The 18,932-nt window shown below is 40.3% G+C and overlaps 1 protein-coding gene across 2 annotated transcripts in view; it reads left to right on the plus strand.

The window, feature by feature from the left end:
- Positions 1-13,903, plus strand: part of LOC115800470 (sacsin-like) — a 30,638-nt gene extending 16,735 nt beyond the window's left edge. For both annotated transcript variants that reach the window (XM_030757850.1, XM_030757851.1), the window contains 3 exons: positions 60-1,491; positions 1,883-1,971; positions 2,091-13,903. In XM_030757850.1, coding sequence (XP_030613710.1) covers positions 60-1,491; positions 1,883-1,971; positions 2,091-13,018 — 12,449 coding nt within the window. In that variant the 3' untranslated portion in view covers positions 13,019-13,903. The remainder of the gene's footprint in view (positions 1-59; positions 1,492-1,882; positions 1,972-2,090) is intronic.
- Positions 13,904-18,932: the final 5,029 nt, after the last annotated feature.

Below are 18,932 nucleotides of genomic sequence, written 5' to 3' on the forward strand. Positions count from 1 at the left end.
ATTTTTTTTTTTTGAGAAGATAAACAGTTAACAGGAAAATATCTTTACTTTGTCCACAGATGTGCCGAGTATATTCAGTTCAGGGCACCTTGGTATGATGGATCCCCAAGAAAAAATATTTGGGGAAAGAAATGGAGGGTTTTGGTGGTCTCTGGAGGATGCTGAAGACCAAGAAGCTCTGATGAACACATGTGATCAGTTCCAGCCATTTAGAGATATAGTTTCACTTGTATGCAGACAAGAATGGTCAAAAGTTGTCGTGGAGGATCAGCACTTTGATGGGACAGTTTTCAGATTTCCTTTACGCAATGAGGCGTCAGAAATCTCTGATAATCTGTACGACTCATATAAGGTGGTTGAGCTTTTTGATAGCTTCATTGCAGATGCAGAGTTGAGCCTTCTCTTCTTGAAAAGTGTCACCTCCGTGTCCTTGATTCATATTAATGTAGATGGAGCTGTTAACACCAGAATTAAAGTGAAGTCCTCCGTCCCCACAGGTGTTGTTTTAAAGTCAGAAGATGAGTCAGTCATTGGGGGTCAAACAAGGTTCAAAGTTATAACTGTGAGTTCAGAAGATGAAAAAGAGACAAAGTGGCTTCTGACTACATGCACCATGAAAGAAGGCAATGCAGAAGATCTTGATTTGCTTGCAAAAAAGTTGAGCTTTTTACCTCAAGTTGACTTGGCATTCCCCTGTGGTGAGAAGAGGGACTGTAGCCAGAGCAGACTGAGCTGCTTTCTCCCCCTTCCAAACAATGACTCCAATAAGACACGACTCCCAGTTTATGTCAATGCATGCTTTGGCCTCACTGACAATAGAAGACACATCAAGTGGCAAGAGGAAGACCAGAGACATGATGACCATGCTTTGTGGAATGAAATGCTGATGAAGAAGGTGTTCCCACAAGCATACATCATGATCATTCGAGATGCCGTTAAACTTGCCCAAGAATCTGTTCTCCCTGTCTCTTCTGTGTATGATCTGTGGCCAGATCTCTCTCAAATACAGCACAAAGACAAATGGCATGCTCTCACTCTGGATGTTTTTCATCACTTATTCAGACAGAACATGGCTGTCCTCTCTCTTGCCAAAGATGAAAGACAGTTTATCACTCCATTAGACGCTGTTTTCCCCTGCAATGGCCCAACAAGCACCAACATATTGTCTGCCATTAAAAGTACTTTGGTTTCCTGTGGAGAAAATCTCATCACTTTACCGGCTGCTGTTGCAAGGGCTATAAATGAGGCATACCCAAACCCCACTAGCCTAAAACATGTGACTCCAGCATTCCTCAGGAACATTCTCCACAGGACTGGTGTGCATAACATCACTAAAGATGACAAACTCTGTCTTTTGGAGTACATTTTGGGTGATGAACAATACAAAGAACTTGAGAATCTTCAACTCCTTCCACTCAGTGACGGCTCTTTCAGATCTTTTACAGACAGAGAAGAAGACACTGCTTTGATTGACAGCAATGAATTTCCAAGGTACAGTTTTCATACATCTATGAACATTTCAAATAAATCTTATAATTATTATGACTGAAGCTGCCATCTATATGTTATTTTGTCTGGTTCCTCGTATTTTGTTGCATATAACCAAAACTAGCACCCTCACTGTCACTACTGATGAAGTGACAAAAGTGAAGCAAGATGAAGCATACATAATCTGGTGTTTGAGGACATTGTCACATTTTAATTGTGACTGAAATGTTGGCATGGAGCTGTCTATTTAGACATCCAAATAATAAGAAAACATGATTTACCTGTGAATGTTGCACGATAATTATCATTAGATGCTGGAAAAATCCACAGGCAGAAATATCATTATAAAGTCACTATAATGACTGTCTTTATTTTTATTTCATCTTTTGTGCAGAGTCTTGCTGCCATTCTGCAAACACCTCTTCATCCCACACAATCTCAGTCCAGCCTGCAGTGCCCATCTAAGAGAACTGGCCAGAAGAAGTGGGTCAAAGTCATTTTATAAAATGCAAAGATCTCAGTAATTTGCATGTGACATCTACAAATTTTAGCACAACACATTTATTCTAACCTTTCTTTATTTCTTTTAATCTGCTCTTCAGATTTCTTCAAGGTCATCAACATTGATGCTTCCCACGTGGCTGAATATACAAGGAGGTATTTGCCACAAGACTGGAAGCAGACACAGAAGGACCTTGTTACATGGGACAACAGCAACAGTCAGCATCCACCTTTAGACTGGTTCCAAGAATTCTGGAGGTTTCTCAACATTCATTTTAATGAGTTAAGTCGTTTCATTGAAATACCTCTAATACCAGTCAGTCCCCTGTCTGACAGTCAGACTGTATCAGTAGCAAAACTAAAGCACAACACAACCCTGATCTTCCAGAAAACCAAGCAGTTGATTTTGCCAGACCAAATAGCTCAGCTGGTGAACAAAGTTGGTGGCACAGTGGTGAGAGGAAATGAGTGGCTAAAGCATGAAGATCTTGACTCTTATGTGCTGTGCCCATCTCCAAGGAGTGTTATGAAGGTCTTGATTAACTTAGATTTCCAGTATCTGATCACAGAACTCACATCTGCCTCTCACACAGCACGAGAAGAACTGAAAGATTATCTGTCTCATCTGGATTCTCTTTCACATAAAGAGAAAGATTTTCTCTTAAAGTTGCCTTTGTTTCAAACCATGAAAGGATTCAGTGTTGCAGCTCAATCAAAACAAGCTGTGCTTCTGATCTCAGGCCTGACGGTACCAACAGAGCTCCCTGTGCCTGATTCCATAGTCCAGTGTGCTACTGAGGCTGACCGCAGACTGCTGCAGCTGCTCAAAGTTCCTCTCTTGGACACAGCTGAAGCAGCCAATGTTCTTGTTAACTGTATCAAGAAAGGGGCTTTTAGCAGTGAAGACACTGAGAAAACGATGACTTGGATCTTACAGCATGGTAAGGTGCTTTTCTCTCAAAACCAGGCCTTGAAATGCAGCTGTAAGGACTTGAACTTCATTGAGGTGAATGGACACCTGAAGAAGGCCTCAAACTTTTTTGATCCAAGAATTAAAACTTTTAAAATCTTTGAGTCAGACTTCTTTCCCCCACCTTCATACACTCATTCACTGCAGGTGCTGGAAAGCCTAACAGAAGTTGGATTACTGAACAAAGAGAAAGATGTCTCACCTGAACATTTGCTACATGCTGCCAACCTGATTGACAAACCATGTATGGACTCACAAACTGATTCTCTGAAAAGAGCTCAGGCTCTCCTGGAAATGGTGGATACTAATGATCTACTGTCAAAGTTTTCTCATGAACAGCTTCATCGCCTCAAAAGGCTAAAATGGGTCCCATGTGTACAACCTGGAAATAACAAACAGTTCAGTGACGACTCTCAGAACTATTGTTTGTTCTGTCCAGATGAAATAAGACATTCTGTGTACAAGGACCTTGTTGGCCATGTAATGCCTCTGGTAGGGAAGCTCAGTGACAGAGTTAGCAGCAGACTTGGTCTCAAAGACCAACCTCCACCTGATAAAGTCATGGAGAATCTGTCAGTCTTGAAATCAAAGGCACAGCAAATGGCTGATCCTGACATAGATGTGGATTTCAAAAGGCAGTTACACAGCATTTACAAACACATGCAGGACAACATCTCTGTATTTTCAGCAAAATTGGACAAGAAGACCTGTTGGCTATGGGCCCACAACCAGTTTGTTGCACCCCAGGATCTGGTTCTTCAATACCCACAATATCTCGATCTGAGTTCTTACATCGGGAAGGTAACAACTGAATTTCTACCATACAAGAAGTTGTTCCAGAAGTTTGGCCTGAGAACAGTGCTTTCAAATGAAGAAATTCTGGGAATTCTTCATTCAATCCAGGAAACAATTGAAACAAGAAATCAGCCGTTTGCAAATTCCTCAGAGGTCAAAGTGTCAATAGAAATTCTTAACTGGCTGTGGAAAGAGAAGAAGAGACTTCAGGATGACATCCCAGTGCCAGTCATTGTAGAGGGAGGACAGTTTACCCTAAAACCACGATCAAGAGCTGTTTTCTGTGATGTAAGCAAAAATGGACTGAAAGAACTAAACTTTAACCAAGAGGGAATTTATGTCATACATGAGGAAATCCCAAAAGCAGCAGCTGAATGGCTGGACATTCAATTTCTTAGTTCCCACATCCTCTCTCCAGAGGTGATAGGGATAGAACAATGTGGACAATCTGAGCCAATAACAGTGAGGATAAAAAACATCCTTAAAGAGTATGATGAAGAAAGTGACATCTTCAAAGAGCTCATTCAAAATGCAGAGGATGCTGGAGCAGGTGTCTGTAGGTTCTTGGTGGATTACAGAGTCCACAAAGATGCCCCTGACAGCCTTATTGACCCTGACATGGCCCTTTGTCAGGGACCCTGTCTTTGGGCTTTTAATGATGAACAGTTCACAGCTGAGGATTGGAAAAATATTGTCAGAGTTGGCTCAGCCTCAAAGGAGAACAAAGTGGAAAAAATTGGGAAATTTGGACTTGGATTCAACACTGTGTATCATGTGACAGATGTCCCCTCCATCCTTAGTGGCAGCACTCTTCTCATACTTGATCCAAATGTAACTCACCTCACAAAGCACATCAAGCACAAAACAAACCCTGGAATCAAGCTGGATCTCTCTCAACAGCGACTCTTTCATTGTTTTCCTGGTCAGTTTGGATCATATGAAAACATTTTTGACTGTAACTTTACCAGAAAAAGTCCTCCTGAACCCTATCCAGGCACTCTGATCAAACTGCCTTTCAGAAGTGAAGACGAGGCTCTCAAATCAGAAATAAGCACAAAGGTGTATGACAAATGCAGTATCCTCACTTTTCAACAGCACTTTTCTAAGAATTCACAAACTCACCTGCTTTTTTTGAAAAACATCAATTTATTATCCCTCCAAAATATCTCAAACACTGGATCAACTCCACCACGAGACAGTGAAATAGAAACCATCTTCTCTGTGTCCAAAACCACTGTGAATGCAATGGAGATTCCTGATGAGACCGGTGTGTCCAAGCAGCATCAAGCTGAGAAATCACTGATGAACCTTGATGGCAAATGCAAAAAATTGATTGAATGCTGCACAGTCAGCATTGTGAAAATATCCAGTCAGCAGTCTGATGTATCTGAAGTTCAGTTCTGGCTCCTGTACAACTGCTTTGGGACACATCAGTCCTTGGAAATGGCCCTTCACAAAAACAATCAAGCCAGTTTCTCTTTGCCCATCGGGGGGATTGCTGTGCCTTTGCAAAATGATCCAGAAACTGGAAAATACACAACATTACAAACAGACCTGGTTGGACAGGCATTTTGCCTCCTTCCTCTTCCCATTCAAACAGGTCTTCCAGTCAATGTAAATGGCACATTTGCTGTGACAAGCAACCGAAAAGGTCTGTGGGAAACTGGAGTGAAAAATGACTGGAACAACGCTCTTCTTCAGGATGCAGTAGTGACATCATATGTTACTGTACTCAAGGCACTAAAGAAAATGTCTGAAAACAAGCAGCTGGTGAGTTACTGTTATCACACTTTTTGGCCTGATAGGGAGAAAGTGACTGAACCTTTCAAGCCTTTGGTGGATGCATTTTACTCGACCATTGCCCATGACTCTATTGGTCCAGAGCTCTTTAGTGATGGAGAACAGTGGTTCTCAGTGAACAAGGCCACATTTCTACATGAGAGTATTGGAAATGATGAAGAAATTGGTGACCTTGCAGTACAAGTGTGTCAAAAATATGTAAAAGGACCAAACCATGTTTTTCCTCTTCCACTGTGGCTGAGAAATAGCTTCAAACAGGCCGGTCTAGAAAAGGTGTTACAAAACAGGACATGGAACTGGGAGAAGTTCTACCAAGAAGCAGTGTTCAATAACCTAACTACCATGGACCCTAAGAGTAGAGACACCCTTGTGCTACATGCTATTGATCTTCATCTCAAAGAAACTGACAAGTTGTTGCTCTGCTATCCATGCATACCCACAAAGGGTGGACAGCTCCAATATATTAGGAAACTTGTGAACCCATCAGGGAAAGTGGCCTGTCTTTTTGAAGAAGAGGAGGGGCGCTTGCTTGGTGGAACCAAAAATGACTTTAGCTCCCCTGAAAGGATTCAGCGTTTGTTGGATCTTGGAATGGCAAATGAACATCTCCCATTGGAAGACATCACAGAGAAAGCAGGCACAATTAATAAAACCTGGAACATTGACAAAATGAAAGCATTTGTGCATTTGAGGTGCCTTCTTGAACTGATGAAGAATCACATACATGATGAAGATGCTCGCCACTGGAAAACACTAAAGACAACTGCATTTCTCCCAGCATTTTCTCCTGGTGATACAAAAATGGAAAGAAATGTAACACTTAAAAGGCCCACTGATGTTTTTAGTGACCAATGTTCCCTACTCATTAACATGACTCAACCAGTGTTAGATCATACTAATCTGAAAATACACAACACTGATCCAGTTCTACAGATTTTGGGAGTTCACACCACTCCAAAGCCAGAGACGGTGCTTCAGCAGCTACAAGAAGCAAGCAAACAAGCTCACTCCACTGACAGATTCATGCTTCACAAAATAGCATCTGAGTGCTATAAGTTTCTAGATCAGTGGATCTGTGACTCTGGAAATACCTCTTACATTTCACAACAGGCAAATTCATTCCCATTCATCCTCATTGGAAACACATTTGTGAATGTCAACCGTGTAGCTGAGAGTGCGCAACTTGAAGCAAAGCCTTATCTCCATGTACTTCCAGCTGCCTTCATAAGTTTCAGGAATCTCTGGAAAAGGATAGGTGTGCAAGAACAATTCACAACCACTCAGCTTCTAACTGTGCTGCAGGAATTACAAGCTGTACATGGAAACAAGCCCCTGCCAAAGAGTGATCTGTCGGTGTGTCTCACAATTTTAAGCAAAGGAATATTTGAAGGTGAAATGGAAACAGATGATTGTCTGATACCCAGCAAATATGGGGTGTTGCAACCTGCAAGTGAACTGTTTTACAATGACAGCCCATGGATGCCGCTCACTTCAAGTGTCACATTATGTCACAAAAATATCCCACGTGACATGGCTCGTCACCTTGGAATCAAAACAACCAGACATCATAGTCTGGAAAACCACATAGTTAATGACATGTTACCATTTGCTTTTGAGTTTCAGCAGCATGAAGCATTAGCTGTTCGCATTAAAAACATCATTTCAGCCTATCCATCAAAGAAAGATATCCTTAAAGAGCTGATCCAAAATGCTGATGATGCAGAAGCAACAGAAATTCACTTCATCTGGGACAAAAGACAACATGGCAAAGTAAAAACATTTGGGGAGAAATGGAACAATCTGCAGGGTCCAGCACTGTGTGTGTTCAACAACAAAGTGTTTTCTGATGCTGACATTAAGGGAATTCAGCAGCTGGGAGAGGGAGGAAAGCACAACTCTCCAGGGAAGACAGGAAAGTACGGAGTTGGATTTAACTCTGTTTACCATCTGACTGACTGTCCTTCAATCCTTACAGGAGATGAAAAGCTTTGCATTTCTGACCCCAATAAACAATACATTGAAGGTTCTTCAGATAAACCACCACTTGGCATTGGCTATAAACTAGCTGACACTTTCAAAGAAATGTACATAGATGTCTACAAATCCTTTCTTCCAGACAAATTTTCTCTTAAAAAGGGCACCATGTTCAGATTACCTCTGAGGATGGGTGCCAATGCAAACACCTCCAATATATCAGAGCAAGGAGTCACTGAGTGCGACATGAAAAAGCTGTGCTCTGCCTTGTCTGAAGATCCTGAAGGATTAATTCTGTTTTTGAAAAACATCTGCAAAATCAAAGTTCATGAAATCGATGAAGATTCAGGAGAACTTAAAACCATCTTTGAGGTTGAAAAAAATCTGCCACAAACAAGTCGGGAAGAAAAAGATTATTTTGTAAAAAGTCTACAAAATGCACTACAATCAGACAAACCAACAACACCACACAAGACTTTCTATGAAACCATGATTTCCACCTCAGATAAAAGACAAAGTAAATGGATTGTTGCTGAACAGTTTGGTTCCTTCAAAGACAGCTGTGAATTAAAACTATCAGACAAACTTCCCCAAGCAGCATTAGCAGCACGTGTGAACTCGAAGAGCACCATGAATTTTAAAGGAGAAGCCTTTTGTTCACTTCCTTTGCCAGGGAAAACTGGTCTGCCAGTACACGTCAATGGAAACTTTGAGGTTGATTCTTCAAGGAGAAGCCTTTGGAAAGAAGATGGCCAAAGTCTGAAATCAAACTGGAATGAGTCTTTGAAACAGAATGTCATTGCTCCACTGTATGCAGATCTCCTGCATTACATCAGGTGCAGCATTGCAGTCAAGAAAGTTTCTCTTTCAAATATTGAACCATGTTTCAGGACTGAATACTTGTGTTTTTGGCCAACTGTGTCCACAGATGTTGGTCTGGACTGGCATGAAATGATACATGAGGTATACAGATCAATTAAAGAAAAGGGCCTTGATGTAATTCCAGTGATGAAGAGCTCAGTCCGTATAATTGCAGACAAAAAAATTAAAGAGTACTCTTTTGACTGGTGTAATGTCAGTGAAACAGACTCAACTGAAGCACTTTACCTGACAATCTCAGAGACTTACAAGCTGAATGTCATTTTGGAAGATCTTGGAATGAAACTTGTTCCTTATTCCAAAAATATGCAGAGGATTTGGAAAAGTTTCAGATCTGCTGGTGTTGAAGTGAAAGAGGTCAGTCCCTCCACTGTGCAGACTTTCCTACGAGCAAAGTCTCTCAATGATCCAACCCAAACAGATGAGGATTTACCTTTGCCCATAAGTGCCACTTTGATCAGGGATGAGTCACGATGTTCAGAGCTCTTGAGATTTTGTTTAAAAGATTTCTCCTCACAAAAGGTCACGCAGGACAATCCCAATTTACTCAATGGGCTTCCACTTCTTCTCACAAGTGATAAAGTTTTGAGAGTGTTCAACTCAGAATCACCCAAGTGGATATCATGGTATGAAAAACTCTTCCATGGCTACGAGGACCAGTTTGCAGATTATCAGACCAACAAAGAGCACACTGAGCTTCTCCAATACTTAAACCTCATCAAAAAAATAACATTGTCTTGCTCAGAGAAATATCTGAAACCATTAATTCAGCATCTTCTTCAGGACTGTAAAATTGATCCATACAGTGGTCTTCATGTCCCAAATGAGGTAATGTTGAAGTGGTTGAAATCACTTTGGATGTTTATAATGAGTGAAATTAAACCACCAATATCTAGAGACAATAACCAAACTCCTCCATTAACTGATGTGAGGAAACTCTTTAGCAACTGCTGCATTTTACCTGTTGTGTGTCCAAGGTTAAACAACAAGCACTTAGTGCAAACAATGAAACACATGTCAAGTGTTGTGGTTCCCTCACATGAAGACAAACACATATCAGGCATCCTCTTTAAACTTGGTTTTATGATGCTCGATCGTGGATTCTTCTCTGACCAAGACATATATTCATATCTACGTCATGAACTTCTAGATGTGAATGATGAAAGCTCAGTGTTGAACCAGGTCTATGAAATTAATCACTCAGAGTTTTCTCACCTTTCAACTGAGGACATGAGCGAATTTCAGATCTTCCTGCAGTCTGAATTGTCCAAGTCAAAAGGTAACCAAGACTATAAGAGGAAGCTCAAATCCTTACCAATATTTGAAACAACACAGGGTCAACGAGTAAGGATAGATGGACCTAAACAGGTTTATGTCCTCAACAGTGAATATTCAGTGAAATTTCCAGATTTGTTCAATCTGCCCAACAGCAACAGCATTTTTCTCAAGCACAATCATGAGAACTACACACTGTCAAAAACACTCAACATTCCAGTCCTGAATGATTTGGAGTATTTCATGAAGTTCATTCTGCCTGCTGTACACAAACTCTCAGAGCAACAGATTCTTCACAGCCTCAAACTTTTGCTGTCACTACATTATTCTTTGAAGGATAAAGAAATTATCATTTCTTCACTAATGACAGTGAATCTAATTCGCAGTTCTCAAGGTAGACTGCAGCCTGCATCATACTACTATGATGAGCGTGTGGAGCTGTACAAACAAATGTTGCCCCAAGAGAGATTTGTGCCTGAGAGATTTTGGACTGAGCTGTGTGAAGGAGAATATTGTATGAAACAACAAGCAAAAAAGCTGTTCAGAGAACTTGGAATGAAACATATTGTCTCAAAGGATGAGATAATACAGTTTGCAAACCAGTTAGAATTAGAAGCAAAGGTAAACGGAAAACTTGAAGAACTGAAATTGAAATCATCGTTACTTTTCAAGAAAGCCTTGAATAAAGCGTGTGACGACAAAGACAAAAATGAAAGGTTGCTGGAGAGCATTGCTGACATCAAATTCATTTTTCCAGTGATGATTCGAAAAGAACTTTCCAACTACCACCAACCATTTGCCACTGAAGGAACTACTGTTAAAATCAGAGGATCTCTGATTGAAAAGCATCCTGACCATCAGGATTCGATTTGGTCCTCAATGCCAATTATAGACCTACCAGTTTATAAAGAACAGAAACTTATGCAGATGATGAAAAATGCAGGAGCGCATGAAGAACCTCCTCCTAACTGTGTAACCAGTAACATAAGAAACATCTGTCAGTCACCATGTCAAACTGAACAGCTGATCAAAACACGAGCTAAAGTCTTCCGAAGTTCTTATGCCTACCTGCAGAAAAATAGCTTTGAAGGAAACCAACTGGCTGGTCTTCCTGTTGTGTTGGTTGAAAAAGACACAAAGTTTGTGAGGGTTGATGATGTGTGTCTCTCACTCTCTGATGATCTGGACTTCAGACCATATCTGTACAAGATTACTCCAGAAGATGTAATGTATGCACCATTCTTTAGGAAAATCGGTGTGAATAATGAAGCTACTGCAGAGCAGTATTGTAATGTTTTGGCAGCAGTTTATGCTGATTCCTGTGACAAACAAAAACTACACCCAAACCAGCTGATAACTGTGAAACGAGCTGTTGAGCATTTGTTGAAGTTAATCAGAGCTCAGGGAAACCAGACCCTTGATCAAAATGTTGAGATTTTGTATCTTCCTGCTGTAGATGGTAAATTATACCCATCAGCCACACTCTACTACAACGACACAGCGTTTGAGACCAGAAGGTTAGAAGAAGCGCTGGAGAACAAGTTCCTGCTGCTTGAGAAACTCAGTGAATGTCATTTGGGAAATGACAAGTATGAACATCACCAGCTGCTGCAACTGCTGCCTCAGAAATTCCAGCCAAAAATGCTGTCTCAGCTCACAGAGGAAAGAGTGGTGGAAAAAAATATGCAGCTTTGTGAACTTGGGACTGGCTGTGAATTTAGTGGATTGTTTGCTAAACATCTCTCCACAAGAGCATTTAGACATGGACTAATTTGTCTTATTAGAGCACAGTCTCAAGGCAAAATAACACAAGAAGATGCTGCTAATATGTGTGAGAAGACTTTTGGTAGTATACGGATTGTCTGCTGCAAAACCCTGGAAACAAGCCTCTGGCTTAATAAACAGCCACTGCCCAAAACTGAAGAAGAAACTGATGTTTCTGTGGAACGAGGGGAAGAAGGGTGCACCTTTTACTTAAAGCACAGTGATGACATGGCTCACAAGGTAATAAATGAAGTCATCATGACCCTGACAAAGGAGATTAATGCTCTTTTACGGAACAGAATTGCATCAGATCACCTTCCAGTACTCGGACAACTTCTCTTGTGTGATGATCTGCAAGATATTCAGAAAACTCTGGCTAAACATCAGATCCATGACAGTGCTGAAAATGAAAGCTCCTCGTTCAGTCCAGCAGCTCCTGGGACAGAAATTCCAGAGGAATGGCATGATTGTTTGGACATGAACATCCTCAATAACTTTGAAGAGGGGGAATATGTTGGCTACAGCATTCATGACAAATACATTTATGCAGTTATTGATGAAGAACTGCCTGGTCACAATGGACAATATTCATGGAGATACAAAATAAAAATTGGAGAAGCTGAGCCCATTGAAGTCAGCTGCATTGATCTGTTTCAGTTTAAACGAGAAAAGAAAGAAATACCAAAAGAGAGAACTTTCACAGAACCAAAACCACAGGAAAATATGCCAAAACAAGTAGAGAGAACTTGCATGGAGTTGGAACCACTGGCAGGAGCTTTGCCACATTCTTCTCAACCATCAACAAATTCCTTACCAGCCTCTGTTGAGGAAGCTAAAAGGGAAATTGACAAATGTTTGGCAGAGATCTGGAAGCTTCCTGAGGAGGAGAGACACAAAGCCATCAAGAGACTGTACCTTAGATGGCATCCTGACAAAAATCCTGATAGTGAGTTTCTCGCCAATGAGGCATTCAAATATTTACAGAATCGAATTGATGAGCTCAGCAAAGGCAAAGCTGTTGGCATGTCAAGCAGAAACACAAATTTCAGAGACTTCTATCAGCAGTGGAATCAGGAGGCCAGGTATCACAGGAATGGTCGAGAGAGATTCTCTAGGGGCTTCCATTCCTACAACTTCTGGACACACACTCAAAATGTCCCAAGGCCAGACAGAGAGGAGGCCAGACGCTGGTGTAGACAGGCTCGCTGTGATCTCAGTGCAGCTCACAAAGGCACTGGTGGAGGGAGCACAGAGTGGTGTCTGTTTAAGGTCCATCAAGCAGTGGAAAAGTCTCTCATAGCAGCATGTTATAAAAAAAATGGACAACATCCCAAAAGCAGCTCAATTTCAGGCACTGCTGCACAAGTTTCCCTCTACAGCCCCCAACTGAGAGATCTGCCTGAGATTGTAAAAAACCTGCAGAGGCTCGGAGTGGATCCCAAAAAGACTCAATATCCCAACTGCCATCCATATCCCCACATCCCAAATGAACAGTTCAGATCAGAGAACGAAATGCTGGCACTGAACAAAGCGTCTGAGCTTCTTGATAAAATAGAAGCATATGTGAATTAAGGTTCAAGACAGACACAGCATCATTCAGTGTAGCTGTTTATTGGTGTATTTAAAAGATGATATCCACAATGTAAGAGTGAATCATGACTCAGCATCACAATCAAAATGTATTTATAATTTGTTCTATTTTCTCAGTACTAATCACTGAATGAATATGAAGACATCAACATTATTGTTGTCCAGATTTATGAATACTTATTGAGGAACAGTGTAATCGTTGTATGATTTTGTTTTGCTTTGTCATTTATAACTACCCATTGATTATGTTATGTTCTGTGTTTGGTTTTGTTCTGGAAATGCAAATATTGAATATTCTTTGTAAGTAATTTTGTTGACATTTTTGCCTACTCTGAGGAGCAGTAGAGTCACTGGACAACATCATCATTGTTACTGTCATTGTTTTTTATTCAGTCCTGCTGGGGATCAATATACTCACTGTAATGTAACACTGTTCCTGTTTGATGTTTTAAATAGTTATGACTACTTGGTGAGTGACAGTATAAGTACTGCACAAATTCTGCATAATGCCTGTATAGATATTTTACATTTGATACATTTGGAACCCTTTTTACTATTGAGAATCAGGTATATTCTTTATGTTCTTTAATATTAATGAGGACCAGTCTAATACTGTATGAATTTGTTATATATATTTTTCCTTTTTTTTTTAAAGAATCAATCATTTTTGGAGAAAGAAGAGATACAATGTTGTTATGGAAAAAAATAGTGGAAATTTATCATAGCTAATTTTATTTTTTTCTTGTGAAATAAATATTTCTAAATACAGGGCCAGGGTTAGTTAATATTATTATAATTACTAAGTATGAATTATTGCTTTATTACTTTTCCTGATCATTTATATTCAGTAATTCTTAAAGGACTCAAGAATACACTGACAGTGTCTGTGATTTCACTGCATTTTACATTGTGTTCCATGACATCTTGTTTGTGAGGAGACTGATGAGCTTCTGCAACCCACTGTTGTTTGATTTCTGCATAGATGGAAAAAGTCCTCTTTCAGAACCAGCTCAGCACAAAAATACTAACACAGCTGTCTGGGTCTTTCATCTCTAGGAAAGGCAAACTTATTTTGATAACAAAAAGAAAGCATACAGGATACACATACACCCAACATATCACTCCAAACACATTGAATGGAATGAGGGGGTGGGCGGGTCTTCCCACACACCAGTTTCATGCACCCTGCCTGGGGTAGGGACTGGCTAGTGGTTCTGGGCCGGGTTGGCTGCTTCCCTGGGTTGCCGCTGGCTCTGTGCTGGTACCCGATTGCCCACACTTGGTGTCCATGTGAGTTCTGTGTGTGTGCACATGACTGTGTGATATGCATATGTTGTGTGTGTGCGTGCGTGCGTGTGTGTGTGTGGACAGCAGGGCCTGGGTCTGTGGCTTGCTGAGCCATGGCAACTGTGGGACATGGTTGCAGAGGGTAGGAGTCACCCCCTCCCTACCGCTTCCCACTGCTCCCCACTGATTGTCACTGCCGCCCCTGGGGTTTAGGTGCCCGCGGGTCCTGTGGTTCATGGCCAGATCTCTTGGCGGTTGTGGCCTGGGGGTGGCTCAGGTGCATCTTCGATTATTTTTTCTCCCCTTTGTTTTTTTTTTTTCCCTTTCTCTTTATCACTCTTTTTCTTATCCCTTGCTTCATACCTGTCAGGCCTGGCATAAATAAATGAACTAAAAATTAAAATACAAACATTAAAAAGAGTAGTTTATAGAAAACATATAGAGCTGTTCTTGCTATTCTTGTAAAAGCAAATATGTTTGATTTCCGATTGCAAAAGCTGCCAGACATGACAGGCTTAAAAAAAAAAAAACAGCATACAGGATACTGTCAGAGCTCACATATGACTGAATCACTAACAAAACTAATCCTGATGTTCAGTTTTCCCTTTCCTGCTGATCTTATACATTTTCCAGTATTCCCTAGTCTTTCTACAAGTGAACAGACTTAATTGGCACAGGATAACCTCCAAAAAGTTTCTGAGTGCTCATCAGCCTTCCACAGTCCTACAAGCAAGTCTCTCTACTGGGAAGTTATCTTGGTAACATTTCTGGGCATTTATCTGAGCAGGTAGAGGCATTATTTAATGTTACTTACTGTCAATGGCCAATGTGACATAACTGCATTCATAGTATTACCAGTAAAATCTGACAAATTTGTACAAAGTTAGCTGACTTTGCCCCAAAATAAAGTTCTAAAAACTTGAAGTTAAACTTCAGCCACCATCTTTGCTGATGTACTCAAATTCAAGAGTACTTGAGCTCTGTAGTTCAACAGCTTTGGCTGAGATGACCATACAAAAGACATCTATTCTAATCTGAGATCAGCTCTGAACAAGCATAGACAAGCCACTGAATTTTTTTTCGCATACAATGGGTTCACTCTTCTAGATTTTGACCACATTTGTATATGAGAATCAAACACTAACAGTATATGCATTTTCAAATAAGGAAAAAGAACAAAAAATAAGTACGGGTAAGATCTGTTAAGAATAAAGATGTGCAGATGGCGCAGGCTCAAGTCCCAACCTGTCGCGATTCACCGCATGTTTTCCCCATCTCTCTCCTCCCAATTTCCTGTCTCTCTACATCGACAGCTGTCAAATAAAGCCTCAAAAAGACCAAAATAATAATAATTCAGTATAAGTATTTTCAAATAAGGAAAAAGAACAAAAAATAAGTACGGGTAAGATCTGTTAAGAATAAAGATGTGCAGATGGCGCAGGCTCAAGTCCCAACCTGTCGCGATTCACCGCATGTTTTCCCCATCTCTCTCCTCCCAATTTCCTGTCTCTCTACATCGACAGCTGTCAAATAAAGCCTCAAAAAGACCAAAATAATAATAATTCAGTATAAGTATTTTCAAATAAGGAAAAAGAACAAAAAATTAGTAGGGGTAAGATCTGTTAGAGTGAAAAAAAGTGTAAACAATCATAACTATATCAAAATATTACTTGTCGGTGATTGTCGGTGTGAAGTTTCATCATTGGAGTCTGTTTCCATATAATTAAATTTTAGCTTCACCCACCTTCAAGCTGACTTGTTGTTTAATCAACCTGACTACCACAAGAAGCTCATTTTGGCAAAAGAAATTCTAATTTGGTGTTGGTTGATAATGAACCGAAATCTAATTAATATCACAGAAGTTCACACAGTCTTTGTGTTTCGCTTCCTGTTGTCTCCTCCTTCAATTGATAATTTACATAAAATGTATACATATTTACAGCAGGCTGATGCCTGTTCCTGAAGGGATGTGCACATAAAAATGGAAGAATCTTTACATAGTGTCACGGTGTGTGACCGGGCTGTGTGGCTGTGTATGGAGGTGAGGACCCAATTGCAGGACGCAGGAGACGGCAGGTAAGAGTGATCGGAAGTGAATATTTTATTTAGGTAGGAGTGCAGTGGCAACAAGAACCAAAATATGATGCAGACAGACAAAATAAACCTAAAATGGGTACAAACTAGAAACATCTGGGAAACAGGGAGCTAGAGAGCAGACACAGCCAAAAAACAACAATCCAATAAAAGACAAAGGGAAGACTGAGACTGTAAATACACAGCAGGGTAATCAGGGAATGGGGGACAGGTGAGGGCACAGCTGAAACTAATTACACAGATGAGAAAGGGAACTAAACACAGAGCACAAGGGACAAGAACTGTCAAAGTAAAACAGGAAACAACTAGACGAAGACAAAAACGCAGACTTGACACATTGCCCAGGAAGTAAACAACATCACAATACACATAAGACCAGAGACATGACAAAGGGACAGAACAGACACAGAGGTACCACACAGGGAACAGAGAAACGTCATGAATAACTGTAACAAATATGGAACAATAAACAAACTAAGACTCTAAATGAATGAACTAAGAAACACCATAACACCAAAGCGTAAGAAGGAAAACACAAAATGCTGGGCATAAAGCCCAGGATCATGACACATAGTCCATATGATGTTATGGGAGGTCCAGGTGTCACAAGTGTCACCTCAACCTCCATTCTCACCTATGTTACTCAAAATCGGACTGTAACAAAATCCTCAACAGCAGATCAATGTGGTATGCCGCTTGATAACTGCAATGAGGCAGGTGAGGTAATCATCAGCCCGAACAGTTCTAACATATGCAGCATTATTCTGATGCACCCAGTCCTGGTGAACACACCTGTGATTTCCATCGGTCTTACAGGAAACCTTCTGGAAGTCTGTGGCTGTCATGGTCATGGCCAGGAGGCATCTGAGTTCAGCCATGTTGGGCTTGAACTGCTTGCAGAATGGCATTAGGGTCACCAGCTCTTTAATCCGGTCACCATTTCAATGTCTTCTTTGGACCAGGGGCAGTGCACTAGCAGGGGGAAAGAGACAGAGAGATAACTAACTGCTTGTTTGAGTTTTTTTTTCACAGCTTCACACACCGCCTTGAAGAAACAACAACTCATACTAGAAGAGCCAGCAGTATGTGAATTTCACCTCTACAATTATGAACTGCCAAGAAATGAAGACAATGAGTAACAGAAGACGATGTACAGAGATTTTATTTAAAAAGTAGTGTCAGTGGATTTATCCGACTCTTGGTTAAAGTAGTATGTTGTTTAGTGCCACACAACTTTCAAAAGTTTTAAAAGGTAGTATCAGTTAAACCAGTATCAAGAAAATGACCTGTAGAAAATGACCACCTTATCATGTGCTTGTGGTTTACCATCTTTGGCTGGTTGCAGATTAAGCTGCAGATTAAGGCAAACAGTTGGAATTCTGGTTTTGGTGATTTAATTATTTTTTATAAAAACAATTTTTTATTGTGATTTATAGTATCTAAATAATACTCAAAATTAAACCTTTTTAAAGTTCCAGTTTGTAAAATGTTCATACAGCCCCACACGTACATACATAAAAACCAGTTTACTGGAACACCATGTATTACTTACAGCTACATGAGGAAGTTAAAGAAAAAAACAGTTGGGTAAGAGCTGAGTGTTGTGTCATTGTTTTATCCAGATGAGGAAATAATGATGAGAAATGATGAGAACACCTGAGAGAGAAACATAATATTTGCTATGCTTAAGAGTGATGCAGCTTTTATGATGGACATGCGTGATATAATTCATGCTGCCACTGCTTACTGTCCAATCAGTTTTATTTCAGTATCAAAGTCCCATTTTCGTATCCTTTATTACTTTCTGGCTGTTTGTATTATTTATTATTGTCGTCTCATCCGATTACACAGACCAACCCATGAGTTGCAGAATTAATCTAACAGGGAGGTGCACTAGTTTACTTAACCCTATCGATTGCCGTAAGTGATTTAAATAATGTAAAACTTCCACATTCTACGAAAAGGAAGGATGCAAGACTTGCATAAAGACAGATTTAACAAACCATCTTCATCCTTCCTGAGAAAATGTGATACTTGTGAAACACGCACTATAGAAAAACCCAGAGTGACACGTACATTTACGTTTTTTGCACAGTATCTTCATTGATACATGGACAGCTCGGGTCTGATAATGGTTGGTTTTCTTCTGCACATCGTACAGTACATGTCAGCTGTATGAATAAATGGATAAATCCTGCACGTCACCTGAGTCTTAGTTCTCAGGACCACACACAGTCCCCAGCATTTTGTAACAGAAGAATTCATCATTTTATCATAAACATATTGATTCTTCTTTAGCCTCCTCCCATATTGTTTTCAGAAAACATGCATAAACCCTGCACTTAGACTGAGTATGTTACTCTCTCACTCATTTTTGAGCCACTGATTTGCACCGTTCATAGTAGACTGCTGGTCATTAATGAAATGAACTAGTTTTGTCTATTTGTTTATGAATGTATAAATTATACATTTGGTCCATTTAGATCTGGCCCAGTCTGTGGCTGAGAGAGTCAGG

Source organism: Archocentrus centrarchus, chromosome 21, assembly GCF_007364275.1.
Source record: "Archocentrus centrarchus isolate MPI-CPG fArcCen1 chromosome 21, fArcCen1, whole genome shotgun sequence".
NCBI lineage: Eukaryota > Metazoa > Chordata > Actinopteri > Cichliformes > Cichlidae > Archocentrus > Archocentrus centrarchus.